General features: G+C 44.0%; 1 protein-coding gene across 2 annotated transcripts; it reads left to right on the top strand.

The window, feature by feature from the left end:
• Positions 1-2079: 2079 nt before the first annotated feature.
• Positions 2080-15397, top strand: OTOL1 (otolin 1). Of its 2 annotated transcripts, XM_027806708.2 has the most exons (9): positions 2080-2160; positions 3657-3807; positions 4022-4215; positions 5266-5367; positions 9164-9296; positions 10416-10775; positions 12402-12491; positions 13402-13473; positions 13619-15397. In XM_027806708.2, the coding sequence occupies exons 6-9, from the start codon at positions 10424-10426 to the stop codon at positions 14512-14514; spliced, it is 1410 nt and encodes a 469-aa protein (XP_027662509.2). In that variant the 5' UTR covers positions 2080-2160; positions 3657-3807; positions 4022-4215; positions 5266-5367; positions 9164-9296; positions 10416-10423; the 3' UTR covers positions 14515-15397. The 2 variants fall into 2 exon arrangements, with proteins under 2 accessions (XP_027662509.2, XP_055580104.1); XM_055724129.1 differs by lacking the exons at positions 2080-2160; positions 3657-3807; positions 4022-4215; positions 5266-5367 and adding an exon at positions 8109-8212.
• Positions 15398-15642: the final 245 nt, after the last annotated feature.

The raw sequence follows: 15642 nt of genomic DNA, 5'->3' as shown, positions 1-15642 counted from the left end.
GAAGTCCCTTAAATATTACAAGCTGTGAGTAATTTCTTCTCAAGTTATGAGACTGGAAAAATTTAAATATAACTACATTTGGGATTTTTGTCATTTGCCTTCTAGAATCTGAGCCTTTTTTACACAAGGCTCAGAACTGACTTTCTAAAATAAAATCTGCAGTTTTCTGCAATCACAGGGTTTTAAGAGATTAAGGTTTAAGAGTACTAAATATCCTAAGTCTCATGGCAAAACTATGAGGGTTGGCAGTACTGTTGCCTGACTTGCTGCTTGATACTACATCTCCCTTTTTAGAAAGAAGGTTTGTGGGCATAAGCTCCTGATTTTAATTATTTTTTTTCTTTCAGAAGGGAATGTGGCAGGTTATGGAGCTAGAGAGACCCTCTGCAAAATAACTAGATGAAAACTGATAATATTTGGCTTAATCCACAGTGCTGGCATGAAGGTTCTTAGAAAACAACACCTGGCCTTTGCTGGTTAATAGGCTGCTGCTGTGTTAGTGATCCCAGCATACACCTTCGGTAAATGTTGCCTGTTGTAATAGCAAAAAAAAAAAAAAAAAAAAAAAATCCTAAAACTTGGCAGCTAGCCAAGTCAATTTTATTTGTCTGTGGAACTTTATGGGAACTTTACATACATGAGAATAATTGCACCTGATCCAAATACAGCAGCAGCTGTATGGCCAAATCTCTCCTTATTGGTAAAATAAAAGGCTAACAAACCAAAAAACCCCTCCAAACACAAAAAAACAAAGAAACAAACAAACAAAATTTTTAAAATTTTGAATATTAGAGTATGAATTTTGAAACAATACTGGTTCGCTATTTTTGACCAAGTTTTGAACTATAAGTGTTTGGCCTTTATAGCCTGTAGGGTCTTTGCAAAGGAAAAGCGAGAAGCTGCCTATTTCCTGAAAGAGCCCCAAATACTAACGCCTGTGCTGCATCTGCCAGGTCTGGCATTGGAGTGAGGGTGGTATAGGGGTGTGCACTGCAGGAGGAGGCCTTGGCATGATGTGCCCATAAAAGTGGGGAAGGCAGATATGTGGGATGAGTGAGACAACAAGCAAGTGAAGCAGTACAACCAAGCATACAAAAAATTAGAGACAATCTAAAACTTTATGGTGCACTCTTCATTCTTTGAGTTCAACCATATGCAACAGGAAAATCTCCTAGAAATACTCCCTTTTACACATATGTGCATGTGTGTGTGTGTATATATGTTTATATATATATATATGTATATCCCCACACACTATAGTGCTTAGATGCAGAAACTTCTGTGCTCAGGGTGGTCCAAACAGCCTCTTGACTACTCCAGCGCATCTTTCTCCAGGTGGGCTGTTGCCAGCTCACTGATCCTCTCTCCTTCTTACTTTGGCACATAAATGCACTTTGGATTCCGACTTGCACCCACCAGAAGGCAGAAAGGGCCGTCACCTCTTTAAATTGTTCAGAAAATGCAGTTAAAGTTGGATGTTCATATAAAATCACTCTGACAGTTCATCTCTTTCCTAAGATATTAGCCAAAATACAGTTCTGTAGTCCACAGTGTGAGTAGTTTTAAAGATAAATAGATAAATTACAGCTTACAACTGTTTATAGAGGTCACTGATTTCTCCCAGATTATTCACAAACAAATATACAGCCTGAGAGAAAGAAATATTTTGAATCGTTTAGGTATCTATTTAAATATAATCAGTTATAAATTTGGATACATAAAACTGCTGGTTTGTAATATGCCATAGGCATGATGTACCTCCTTTGGGATTATTTTGATCTCAGAATAATTAAAAACGGGGATATACATCATGAAGTGTTGAGTGGCCACTTTAAGCTGCAGAATTTGCTCATGAAGGAACGTGAAGGCAGCACATTACCTCATAGGCAGTAGGTACTGGGTCTGTCTCATGGGTTTCATATATTAAACATGAAAAAAGAGTTTTCAACAAGAAAATATAATTTCCAGGAAGCTGCAATAAGACAGCTGTTGCTCTCTGTGTCTTGCAAATAGTGACAGTGGAGATCTTTTTGTGCTTCTTTCAGGACTGTGCAATATATGCAGTTTTTCTTCTTTATTTTTGGATCCAGTCCTCTGCATACAACAATCTCTGTACTTGTGGATGGGAAGGAAGCTTCTGCTTTGGTAGATATTCTTCAGGTGAGATACTTGCACTTGCATATTGCTTCTCTGCTTCTTGTAGAAGTTATCATTTTGCTGGGAAAGCGCTTGCTGGTGGTGCATTCAGCTGCTTCCCGTTGATACCAGGAACAGCAGGGGACAGGGACCAAGAACCAGGGACCTGCCATGGCCACCTGCTGTCCCTGCTGTCCCCGGCTGGGGACACATGCCACAGAAGTGGTCCCAGAGGGTGGCTTCTGGGGGGGCTCCTGGGCTGCTTTGGCATCCTCAGCTGCAGCATGCAGCTGGTGGAGGGGCTGAGAACCCTCACCCCAAAGGGACTAGCTGCTGTCACCAGCCAGCCTGGCATTTCAGACCCACCCCAGCAAATATCGTCTTCCATGAAAGACGGTACTGGAGACGAGGAGAGGAGGGAAACTATCCCACCACTTGCTATTAGCAAAGGCACCGCTATTGAGGACTATTGTGTTTCTTAAGCACACTGAAGGAAAACAACAGTACACCAGAAAAGCAGGGTTTCTGTGACATCCCCGAGCCCAGCACACAAAGGGAGACCAGGGTGAAAAAGGGGAGCCAGGTAATTTTATCACTTTTTACCTTTGGCCGTCTAGAGTTTCCAAGGAGCACAATGGATGTGTTTCTCAGTCAAGACCAGAGGCACCTGTAGATCCTGACAAAGGAGATCCGTGCCCCGGAGCAGGGCTTGGAGTGGTGCCGCACTCTGCTCCCGCTGCGGTGGGTGGTGCGGCACATGGGGCAGCGCATTTGTTTGCAGGGCCGTTTCACACTCCTAAAAGGGCTTCAAAAATCAGCACCAGTGTAGGTTTTCAGCCCGACAAGCTAGAACTTGTGTGCTGTAATTCTGGTCTCTCACATAAATAAGTACATGTTACTGGTGTTTTAAATATGCATTTAGGGACTCTTAGGGTGATTGACTCAATAGAATGTAATAGGTATCATGAAGTTCTTATAGTCCTTAAATAACTCCCCAAATGCTTATTTATGTGAAACGGTAGCTTTTGGATCCTTCTAGCCATTATACTTTAAAATGCAATAAATCTCTATTTAGGTGTAACTGCCCTGCCATCCTGCAGACCTAGGAAATTTAAAACAACATATGGCGTAGGGTTTGTGGGATATACTGGCATAGACTGCTGCAGTCTGATCTCATTTTCCCCTTGATATCTGAATCTTAATAACTCTAAATGCAATTATACTGATTTTACAGGGATATTATTTTATTCCTTTGCATCTAATGAAAATCCCTATGGCAGTATTTTTCTGAAGTCAATCATTTAGAAATCCTACATGAGCAGTAGCTCCATTTTCTACATCAATGACTTGTTTAATTTTTACATGACACAGTATTTAAAGTTTTTGTCATGAATGAAAGCCCCCCCCCAAATTTTGAGCTGAAAACAGAACAACTGTAAAGGCAAAATCCAAAGAAAATTTGTTGTTATTAGTTTTATGTTTTATTTCTCTCAAGCATTTAGTTCATAATTCTTTTGCAGAAAAATGCAAACTACCATCCCAAGTGCTCTGCACATGGACAGACCACACATGACCTCCTGGTTTCCAGGACGGCTGCAGTGTCCCTGGAGCGGGAAGTTCTCCGTGGCATCTGAAGAGAAGTATCCCCAGATGGAAAAAGATTTTGATCTTGTAAGATATTCCTTGCTTTATTGTGGTGTTTTTACGCTTAGAGCTTAGTTCTCAGTAGTTGTATGTTGCATAGCAAAAAATTGACATTATTTGGGTGAAAATGTAATCTGATGACCAGTGAAGGCTTTCCTACAGAGCTGTATTCTGTCTATTCTGACAGGTTGCTCTCAGTAAAGGGAAGTTAACGATTTCTTCCCTTTTCTGGGTAAACCAGGATACATTGGGAAGAGAGGAATACAAGGACCCCCAGGAGGACCTGGACAGTGAGGACCAGGAGAAAAGAGGTATCAGGAGCTCAGTGGTGAAGTAGGACTTCCTTCCTGGAGGGGACAAACTGGTCCTGGAAGACCTCCAGGAACTGCAGGCTACAAAGGGCAACTGGGTCCCAGGATGACATGGAACTGGGAGGTAAGTGGGGAGAAAAGAGGTCCAAGGAAGACAAAGGACAAGGGGGTGGGAAGGGCTGGCAGAGACACATGGGGTCACCTGGTGTTCAAGGAGTGCTGGTGCCCAAAGGGCACCCTGATGTCCCTGGGGAAAGAGGTCAGCCTGGAAAACATGGGCTGGCTGGATTTCCAGCTTGAAAAGAAGAGAAGGGACAGAAGGAAAATGGGGGAGAAAATTAAACCATAGCTTTTCCAGCAGGTCTTAAAAAAAAAAATAATGCAGCCTTCCATTTTTCTTTCACCCAGCAAGGGTGAATTCCTGCTGACCATTTAGTGCTGCCTCTAAGCGACATTTAGGAGGGTACAGCATATTGAGTACATGAGAGAGGGGGAAAAAAGTTGTATCTTGACTTGATAAACTTATCTGTTTTACTGTCTGCTATGGAAATATTCCCTCCCCTAATTAACAACATTGCAGAAAATTTTCATTTCAGTCTGTTTTCTGTTTAGCTCAGTTGCTTTGTGATAATGAATAAAGGAAACCAAAACACATTTCAGTGTTTCAGAAAATAAAATTACGGGGCGGGGGGAAGGGCCTTTTCTAGGAAGCCTGCTAAATTGTTGTGGGAAATCTTGTGAGAAGTGCTAACTATTTTTTTCACACAGAAATGTTAATTTCCTTTTAACACTTTTTATTCAGCTCAAATATAATTTAATTCCATTTTTACCCACTTCCTATTCTATGTGAATATTCTCTTTTCCAGTTTTCCTTCTTGATAGTTGAGCATTAAGATTTTAAATTACTTATTATCACAAACCTAGCCTATTTTCTCTGCTGCTTTGGTTTTCACTGTTTCCTCCTTTATTGTATTTCCAAACCAGATTTTTTTAATTTATCAGTCTACCTTGCACCTGCAGGTCTAAATTTTCTATTTTCATTTGCAAATAATTGGAAGTGGAACCCTTTGAGAAGTGCTTTTTGAATCTCTGTTGCTGATCTTGTTTAAGAAATACTCCATTAATTTAATAAAAAATACATTTACACAGTTTGCTGTGTCCCTCTGTGTTTCAGTGGCAGCCAAGGAGAAGATCCCATAAGGACAAGGTTTCTGTGGCATCCAGGTTCAGGACGCCATTGTGTCCCAGGAGCAACAGGCTGCAGAGGACAGGAGAGGTGAGGGTCTCTGGTGAGGTCCTTCTGTTCCCCCCCATCTCTGATCGTGATGGGGAGCTGACATTGGGGTTGCAAGGATGCTGCTTCCTTGGGGAATTGCTTTATGCTGGTTAAAGCTTCCTCCAGGATGCATTGGATTTCATGTTTGCTTTTGCCAAGCCCCAGGATGAGGTTTTAGTGACCCAGCAGTTAGCAGAAGATCACAGCCCTTCCTGGCCATGGCTGGTGGACGTGCTGGTAGAAATCAGTAGCATGGACACAGCTATTTTTAACTTAATGTCATGGTTTAACCCCAGCCAGCAGCTAAGTACTGCGTAGCTGCTCACTCACTCCCCACTCCCTGGAGGGATGAGGAGGAGAATTGGGAAAAAGGTAGAACTTGTGGGTTGAGATAAGAACAATTTAATAATTGAAATAAAGTTAAATATTGACAACAACAATTGTAATGAAAAGGGGGTTGAGAGAGAGGAATAAAACCCAAGACCGACCAGCGATGCACCACCAGCTGCTCCCCCCGCTGAGCGATGCCCAGCCAGCCCCCAGCAGCGATCGGCCCCTCCCGGCCACCTCCCCCCGCTTATATACCGAGCGTGACGCCCTATGGTATGGAACAGCCCCTGGGCTAGCTGGGGTCAGCTGTCCCGGCTGTGTCCCCTCCCAGCTCCTCGTGCTGGGGAAACTGGGAAGCCCTTGGCTTCGAGTGAGCCCGGCTCAGCCCCAGCTAACCCATCGGTGTGTCATCAACAGGATTCTCACCCTGCACCCAAACCACAGCCCGTACCGGCTGCTGGGCAGAAAATTAACGCTGTCCCAGCTAAAACCAGGACACTGAACTTTGCAAATCAAGACCAGTTATCTACAAATATGCAAGGCTAGGAGTGTGTTTCAAACATACTTTTAAGGAATTTTAACAGCCCACATGCATCATTTATATCAGTAAAATGGAGATCCAGATCCTCTGAATAAACAAAGTGATTAATCTAATCTAGTGCTAAATCTTAATTTATAATCTCAGCCCATGAGTTTTCCAGACTGCTTCAGTAACTCGGTAAGCACTGTATAATTTAAAAAGCTGCAATTGTCACATAATCTAATAATACTATCCTAGACTACTATTATTCATGCTATTCAGGAAAATAAACTAACCTAGGATTAAAGCGTGTTTCTTGCTTTAGCTTTAGTGTGCAGCAAATATAGCATTAAATTGAAATATATGGAGTAGCAGCTTCAGTGAGTGTGGAGGCAACACTGCAAAATGCAGTAATCTTTGTTAAAAATGCTTAATCTTCTGTTCAGTAACTTTTGTGGCTAATGAAAAGTCTTGATCAAAATAAGGTTTTAATTATAATTGGTTTGATTACCTTTTATCTGCAATTTATGCGTCCATGATCTTGTCAGAATTACAACTGCTGAAGACAAGTATTTTTAACTTCAGTTTAAAACAATGAGTCCAATTACAGTATTGAAAATGATTATTAGTGTTTTTATAAAAAACTGTTTGAATTCAGGACCCAGCTCTGTTTTCAGCTGTATGAATGAGCATCACTGAGTGCTGGTGCAGGTTCCATTGCAGGAGATGTGACAAGCCCATGTCCTACACTTAGAGTTAGGTTAGAGTATCTCACTGCAAAACTCCTAACTGATTTCTTTGGAATAGCCTGAGAAGCTGGTGAATCAATCTGGCCTCGTATTCTTAGTAATAGACTCTCCTTAATCAACTTTTTATTGCTGAAAGCTGTAGACTATTGTGCAGGAAAGGGTGGTCACACATAAATCACGGAGGATTATGATTCTCTCCACTTACATTAAAGGACAATTGATTGTTTTCTCAAGCCCACCTGAAACAAGCAGCCTTTATTGTCTGGCAGCTGAGCTTTGAGTGTACTGGTATGTAGTAAATTCAGACTGACTGAATGAGGTGGTTTCCTTGCTCATATTTCACCAAGACAAGGCGATGAAAGGGAACCTTTACGTTCCTGTGTTTTGCACTGCACTCTGAACTGGGTTGGGAAATCCAAGAATAAAAACTGGCCCATTTTAAGGCCACTGGGGAAGGAAATGAGTGCTATGATTGCTGGGAAAGAGTGAGGAAAATCAATTAGCCTGTGAAATCCAGAGGGGCTATCGGTTCCAATAAGAACAACGTTGTAGCAACCCTCCTCGGATGGATTTGTTCCTTTTCCCAGCAGGGCTGTGTTCTGCCACCGCACTGTGCAGCACAGCCGCCCGCAGGTACCATGATCTGCGCTGGAGATGGAGAGAGAAGAAAATGTTTGCTTGTTCCATCTCTGCATTTACCTGGGACAGCCCAGATTTGAGGCTGAATTCCTCTTTTTGGTGCATTTCCATGCAGGCACATGCACACGTGCACTCATGACGCCATACAGCTATTTCTGTCATTTCTCCTTCACTCTTTCTGAACTCCCACCACAAGGAGGGGACCACGATGCCATATTGCACTAAATACCGGGAGAGAAACCTGGACCCTGCTGACGCAAATGGGCAAATTCATGCTGAGTCTGATGGTACCAAAACCTGATGCTGTGTGTTGAAAGAGGAGTGTCCCTAAAGCCCTGAAAAATGGTGTTGGGGGAAGAGCCCAAAAAGTCCCATGTGAAGAGCAGCATCCCAGCCTGGGGAAAGTGTTTGAATTTCCTCGGATTTCAAGGTCACCTTGCTCCTTTCAGGGGACTTTGCCAATCCCCCCTTCTCCCTGCACCATGCAGGCTCTCATTGGCCATGGGAGCAGCTGTTACACAAATAAAACTGATTGTCCGAAAATAAGATTGCCTTTTTCAAAGTGCCATTGAGGGGTGATCGTCCTGGGAGCAGGACCGTTTATAAGGTAGGAGGTAGCATGCACTGGTTGTTTAGCCTTCAAGCAGGATATTTGCAATGAAGTCATAGAATTTAAGATGCAGTGGCAATATAATTTGTCTCAATAAGTTTTACTGTCTGTAATGAATATATAGCTGCATGAGGACTACTGTTTTTCCTCTTGAAATAATTGAATAATAGAAAATACAATCATTTTCCTGATATTTAAATCTGGGAGACTGGGGTTAAATACATGTTGGGAACTGGAATATCTAAATACTATAATTTTAGGGACCAAACAAAAGTGCAAATATATTATCACAATGCAATTACGGGACACATGCTAACAATGAATAGATATTTGGATCCAATTAAATACAAGTGTATTGAACAAGATGTCACTGCAACGAAGTTTAATTCTTCATATTTTGTGTCCACTGCGAATCATAATTTTTCCTAGCAGGGAGATTCAAATGAATGATTTTAGAATCAGTGGTAGTAAGCTAATGTAAGGAAAAATCCCAAATTTCAGCTTTATTAAAAATCATTTATATATTTAGGAATAATTATTTTAGGAACAGTCCTGTCCATTATAATGATATTCTGTTTAAAGATTCCCTGCTCTGAGCAATTTATTTTCTAAACAGACGCATAAGGTGTAATTTTTTTATTAATTATGTTTTTCCAGTATTTGACAGCAATCCATCAATCTGGTTACGTGATTGGAGACTGTCTGGTTTTAGAGCTTGTTGCAGAAGTGGTTTGTGACGGTAAAACATAGAAAAGGTTTTGATTTGAAAACTGATTTACCATCGCCCCATAAAGTTACTGAGTCTCTAAAGTTGCAGCTTCTTTCTGCTGCCGGCTTTAGGTGTGTGGAAGTTAGGGGTTTATTTAGTTACCTCCAGCCGTGGCAAAACACTCCTGCATGAGTATATTCTTCAAAAGGAGAATTTGGTGCTTTTTTCTCTCTTCCTAGGTGGCAGATGACCCTCCTTCTCTGCGACTGCGGCTGCGTCCCTGCTGCCGGCTGTGAGGTCTGGCTGCTCTCTGCCTGCCTGTGCTGAGCCCTGCCCTCCCGCGCCAACCGCCCCGGAGTTACACGCTTCATGGTATGGTTGACCAAATGTGCGCCTATGACAAAAATCAGTGCCTGGCATCCTGTCCTGGCCTGACACATGCATGGAGAAGGGATAATTTATCCTTTACTGGAGCTGATGGGGTGAAGAAGGGGTTGAATGACAGCAATGGCAACAGTGATCCCTGAGGATTTTGTGTGGATAATCCATTTTCCATTAAATGATTGGGTTTTTTGTGAAAAAGGAAAAAATATTGACCCTTTCCTCTAAAACTGAATTCTTAAAGATAGAGATGTTATAAACTAGCTCCCAAATACCTGACTTTGAGTTGGATCTCCTTTTGCCCTCTGGGTGGCAAGGGTAGTCAGCATCTCTCCTGGTGACTTTTTTCCTGTAATGAAGGGCCTTAGCTGCTAAGGAAGGTTAGATTACAGGTTCAGCAAGAAAGGGAGTCTGTTCCGTTTGTGTTTACAGGTCAGTACACTGGTTTAAAAAAGAAACAAAGATGCTTTATATGACAAGTCATCTGAGAGGCATCATCTGTCCTATAGCAAAACATGTGTGCTTCTTGCTTTGTTCTTTCTTCCTGGTTCAGCTAAATCAACACTTTAAAAATAAAAAGAACAAATCTGAAAGTTTACACTAGAAGAATATGCAAGTCCAGAAAATCAGCCAGTAACAAGGAAAAAATTGACTTAAAAATTTTGGAATACTTGATATTTCATTTTGTTTCCATTTATTCTTTTAGAGCAATGCTTTTTGTGATGTGCAGTTGTGTTGGACTCTGAAATCATTATTGAATTAATCCTAATCATACACTCAGAAGAGAGGCATCATGTGTCCCAGTGTAACTCGCAGTCAGTCCCTTGAACTGCTGTTGGTAGCTGTGGCAGCACTTCCAACCACAGCTAACAGGAGCAGCTGGACAGCAAGTGCTCTGTAGGGTGATGGTCAGCTGGGGTGAGCAGGCAGGAGGTTTTGCTAAGTTTGCTTTACTTTCCCCATAAAAAGTGAGGCTTTGTAATGTACTCCTCTAGGCAGATGCCCCCATGTGCCTGACACTACTCGTGCAGGTCTTCTGGCTTTGTGGGAACATGCAAATGGGAAGGGTGTTGTGCAGCAATTTGTTATTGTGTTCATCTCTTCCTACAGCTGCCAACATGAGGAGCTCACCGGGCTCCGTCTCGGCGTTTGTGATGCTGGTTGTTACTGCTGTGCATGCGGGAGTGAAGGTGACCCCAGCTGTGAAGTACACGAAGCCGAAGCCCTTACAGCTGGTGGGCAATGGTGCCTCCCACCCGCCCCTCACCCCTGTCGTGGGGAAAAGCTCATTCCCAGCAGCAGCGGGCAGAGCCGACTTACCCACCCTGAGCCCCATGGCCCGAGGGGCCACCACGCTCTTCCCCTTTGAGAACTACACACTCGATGCAGCCGATTTCTTCTTCAACTGCTGTGACTGCTGCCCACCTGTCGCGGGGCCCCGGGGGAAGCCAGGAGAGCAGGGACCCCCAGGTATGGTGGTACCTGCCTCCCCACTCTCAGCTAAAGCACATAAACCAAAGAATTTATCAAAGAATCTCCTGCTTTTCCTTCAAGAAATGAGTTGGCAAGACTTGTGCGGCAAACGCCAAATGTGACTATTCCTCACGTAAAGCCAGAGCAAAAAAAGTGCATGCTAACTACATCCCAGATGTTATACAATGCCAATATGAGTGGGAAAGCCCCCCAAAAGGGGGTTTGGGGACCGCACTGGTGTGGGAGCGCATGCAGAGCTGGCCCCATACCGCGTTGCTGCCGGCTGCACTCTTTGATTCTCTGTCCCTTGTGTCTGATCCCCTGGGAGTCACAGATTTAATTTCACATTCACTTCAACCATGGTTTTGTGGCCCTCAAAACTACCTGCAAACAGTTTTGTATCTTTGCTGAAGGTTTATGATAAACCCCTCTTTTTCTTGGATTTCCACCCCCCCCTGGAGAAGAGAAAGCTAAATACAAAAAGAATTTTGGGTTCAAATTTTAAATTAAATACTTGCTCTCACAAGACACAGCTCTGTATAGAGCACCTAAATATTTTATAAGATACTTTGTCTTTTTTTTTCTACTGCTAAAATACATCTCTATAGAGCAAGTAATTCTACTACTGCTATAACGAATAGTGCATTAGTCTGCAAATGTTCACTTCAATAGCACTAATACTGGAGACAGAAACTATTCATCTGAGGAAAGGTGGTAAAATCATGAAATAATTTTCTTTCAATACAATGTACTCGAGGGATTTTCACTTCCCATAGCTCGGGAGGGATTGGCTAATGGAAATTATAGTGGCTGCAGAGGGAGTTTGCATTCATACGTCTCCTGAGTGTTGATGGAAAAGCCCTTGTGTCAAATGGGTGTGTTGTGATGACTGAAGCTGCCACAGCCTGCTCCCAGACATGCACTTGGAGTCTTTAGATTCCCAAGTGGATGAAAAAGTATATAAAAAAAAGATTGAAGCCAGCTTGCTTGCCTTTCAACCTATCCTTTATGCAGCGTGGAGCTGTCTGCCAGGTTCCACTTTTATATTTGCAGACTTAATTCTTTTTAGGGAGAGGGGCAATTATGAAGCTATGGGAGCTCCTTAGATGCACTCAAATATTAAACACAGATTACTTCTGATGTTTTATGAATGTCTGAGCTCCTGTGACTCTGAGGCAGCTGAAAGTTGGTTTTAAAAAGTCTACCTACAGCCAAGAGTGAAATGCAAAACTGTAAGGTTTGGGGATTACAGTAGCTGAAAGGAAGAGGCTGGGGAGCTGCGTGCCTGACCAGGGGACCCGTGAGCATGCACCCCACTAATTTCAGCACGAGCAGTGCGGCATTGCCCGGGCCACCCCGCACCTTTCGCCCCGCTGTAAGGTCTCGGCTGCAGTGTTTGCAAGGTGTTGGGGAGCGGGGCTCGGGCCAAACCCGTCTGTCTCACGCTTTCTTTGCATTGGTTGTATAATGTCAAAGAAAATGGCCAGCTCTTGCCAGGGTGGTGGAAACGGAGTTTGCCTTACACGCACTCCTCAAGGCTGCTTAGGTGTTACTGCAATTTTTCTTTATAAAGGTAAACCTTTGAGTTACTAAGATAATACTGTTGATGTGATTATGTTACAGGTCCCAAGGGGGAAAAGGGAGATGCTGGTCTGCAAGGTCTGCAGGGAGCCCCAGGTCCTCAAGGTCCAAAAGGTTCTAAAGGAGAAAGAGGTAAAGCAGACTAAGCGCTCATTTCGAAAACAGATGTTGTTGTCCTCATCAAATATGACAAAATTATATGAAAACATATTTTTAAAAGGAAATGGAGTATACTGATACAGATTGACACCTCAGGAGTTTTAGCTGGCGTTAGTGCAGGGACAATAACTCAGTGGTAGCGTATGCGCAGGCAGTATAGGAATAGCTGCTCATAAAGATCTCACTCGAAACTCCTTGTTCTGCATGGGTGTTCAAAATGGGATTTTAATGGGAGTTTGAATTTGCTTTGGATAAGGGACACAAGTAGGAAAAAACCACTGTGGAAGCTACACGCAGGTATAGATACTGCATTTCAGTGTAGGTATCTCAGGCAGAATTATTTCAGCTAAGATGGAGAGCAATTACTATCCATCAGTAGTAACCAAAAGGAAACCCTGCCCTTCCTTTCAGGCTCGGAGCAGCTCTGTCCTGCTGCCACTCGCTGCTGGTAGGATCCTGCGGCTGCCTTTGGTTATGGAGAAACACACAGCAAAGCTGTTAATGGGGTTACCAGCAGCGCCGTGCTGCGCAGTTCAGCTAGCACAGTCTTTTAGGCTTTCTTGAACAAGGCTTTTGGCAACTGTGGAGTGCGAAAGGCAGAGCTGTCATCTTCTCCATCTCGCCATTAAACAGTAGCAACTGCCTCCCAGTGAGGCGCTGATTAAACATCTGAGTCGATGCGGTTGTCTGTGTGATGGTGCTTGGAGCTGTGAGATTCAGCCAAGGTTTCTGAAAGCATTTCTTGACAACACACATTGCTCATGTTTGGTTTATTTAATGAAGTGAGGGGGAGATGCAAAATGGTACCAGTCATCTTCTATGTAATGATTGCTGTGCTGCAGACACAACACACCAACAGTATATTAATGGTGAAATGTCCTAGGAGGCAAAGGGGAGCAAGGCGAGCGAGGAGTAAGTGGAAACCCCGGTTATCCAGGCAAACCTGGGCTGCAAGGTACGTAACACGGGCTGGGAGACCCAGGAATATAGCGTTGACCTTTGCCTTTGCTGTCGGTGATGCCCCTCTGTCTCCAAAGCAATCCAATACTAATGGATTTAATTATTTTTTTCCCCCCCTCTTTGCCCCCACTCTTTCTTAGGTGAAGCTGGAGTAAAAGGCAATAAGGGCAACTACGGCTTCCCTGGACTGAAGGGACAAAAGGGGTCCAAAGGGGACACTTGTGAGAATGGGACCAAAGGAGACAAGGGAGATAGGGGGGATGCTGGAGACCCGGGAGTGGATGGAGAACAGGGGGACAAAGGGGAAAAGGGAGACACAGGGCAGAAGGGGTACTGTGGGGAGCCAGGGGGAAAAGGTGCGAAAGGAGAAAGAGGGGAAGGGGGGGCAAAGGGAGAAAAAGGGAGCAAGGGGGAGATGGGGGTTGAGGGTGTTCAGGGAGTGGATGGGAAACAGGGAGAAAAGGGCGAGCAAGGCACTAAGGGTGAAAAAGGGGACCTGGGACCCGCTGGTGTGATGGGACCTTCTGGGCCCAAGGGGATTGCCGGCAGCAAGGGGGGCCGAGGGGCCCCGGGAAAGAAAGGCTCCCGTGGGGCAAAGGGTGCCCGAGGGGACACTGCAAAGCTCCTGCGATCAGCATTCAGCGCTGGCCTGTCCAAGCCCTTCCCTCCACCCAACGTCCCCATTAGATTTGATAAGATCTTGTACAATGACCAGGAAGATTACAACCCTTCCACGGGGAAATTCAACTGCAGCGTGCCTGGGGCGTACGTCTTCGCCTACCACCTGACGGTGAGAGGGCGCCCAGCCCGCGTCAGCCTCGTCGCCCGCAGCAGGAAGGTGGCCAAAGCCCGTGAGACGCTCTATGGCCAGGAGATCGACCAGGCATCCTTTCTGACCGTCCTGAAGCTGAGTGCGGGCGACCAGGTGTGGCTGGAGGTGGCGCGGGACTGGAACGGGGTCTATGTCAGCGCTGAGGACGACAGTGTCTTTACAGGCTTTCTTCTGTATCCAGATGTTTTTGAGATCCTGCTATAGGTTTAAAGGGCAAAGATGGTACTGAGAAACATGCCTTTCCCTCTGCCTGAGGGAGCAGAAATGAGCATCAGTTTAGCATCGTTTGGTTAGTTGCTAGGTTTTGTGATCTTTTAACAAAAATATTTATATTTGCAGTATGTGGATTAGTTTTATCTAGCAGCCCCAAGATGCAGCATGTCCTTTGCACAGGTGGGTGATAGCTAAGAGAAACCATCGTCCAAATGCAGGACCAGCATGGATAGGGGATTTCACATCACAGATGTCAGGTTTGTAATTAGCCTATTCAAATTATGTAATGAAACTCATTGTCCAACTGCAATTCTAGCGCAACCAGTTCCTGCAATCCTTGCGTGGTCAAAACTCCTCTGGAAATCAGTACTGATAACCATTGGTTTTTGGGAGAGATTGCAGAGTTTGATTTATAGAGCTTAATCAGACAGGAACATGAACAGTAGGTTTCTTGAAATCACATGAAAAGATTTTAAGTTACTTTATCGTTGAATCAGTATTATGTAGTACTTTAGACTTGGTCATGAATTATATAAAGGTTTGTCTAAGAGTATTAGAGCTATTTGATAAGTGTAAAAAAAACCTTTATTGTCCTTAGGCAAAAATATATCTTGCAACTTTCTAAAGTAACTGTGAGATGCAAATCCACTTTATTAGTCTACTCAGACCCCCCGGTCTGAGCGGCTGAGGGTTCGGCTGATGCTGTGCGGTGACCCTCTGCTGCGCGGAGGAGGAGGAGGCGGTGGCAGCGGCCAGGAGCAGGCTTTGGCACTTATGTGAGTCCTCAGCCATGGCAGGGCCCAGTGGATGTCTGGGCATGGTTTTAAAAAGCTGGTTTACCACAATGGAACTGAATCTTGTGAAATAAAAGTATGGCATGAAATAATCTCTGGATGTCAGATTGGATATATTTCCTTATTAATGCACCTTCTCCCATCGTAGTTAACTTTACGCCACCTTTGTCATATTAACTAAGGCACACAGAATTGTTCCAATCACTCTTTCTTTTTTTGAACTAACACTCAAGTCTCATAGTTAGCCTTCAGTGGCACTGGGTTTAACTTGTCTTCTCGGGCAATGGCCAGCCTGGGACACTTTCCCGGTGAGCCAAGGAATGCT

This window comes from Falco cherrug, chromosome 11, assembly GCF_023634085.1.
Source record: "Falco cherrug isolate bFalChe1 chromosome 11, bFalChe1.pri, whole genome shotgun sequence".
NCBI lineage: Eukaryota > Metazoa > Chordata > Aves > Falconiformes > Falconidae > Falco > Falco cherrug.
Note: the sequence above shows the minus strand (reverse complement) of the source record. Positions and strands in the feature narration are given on the sequence as shown.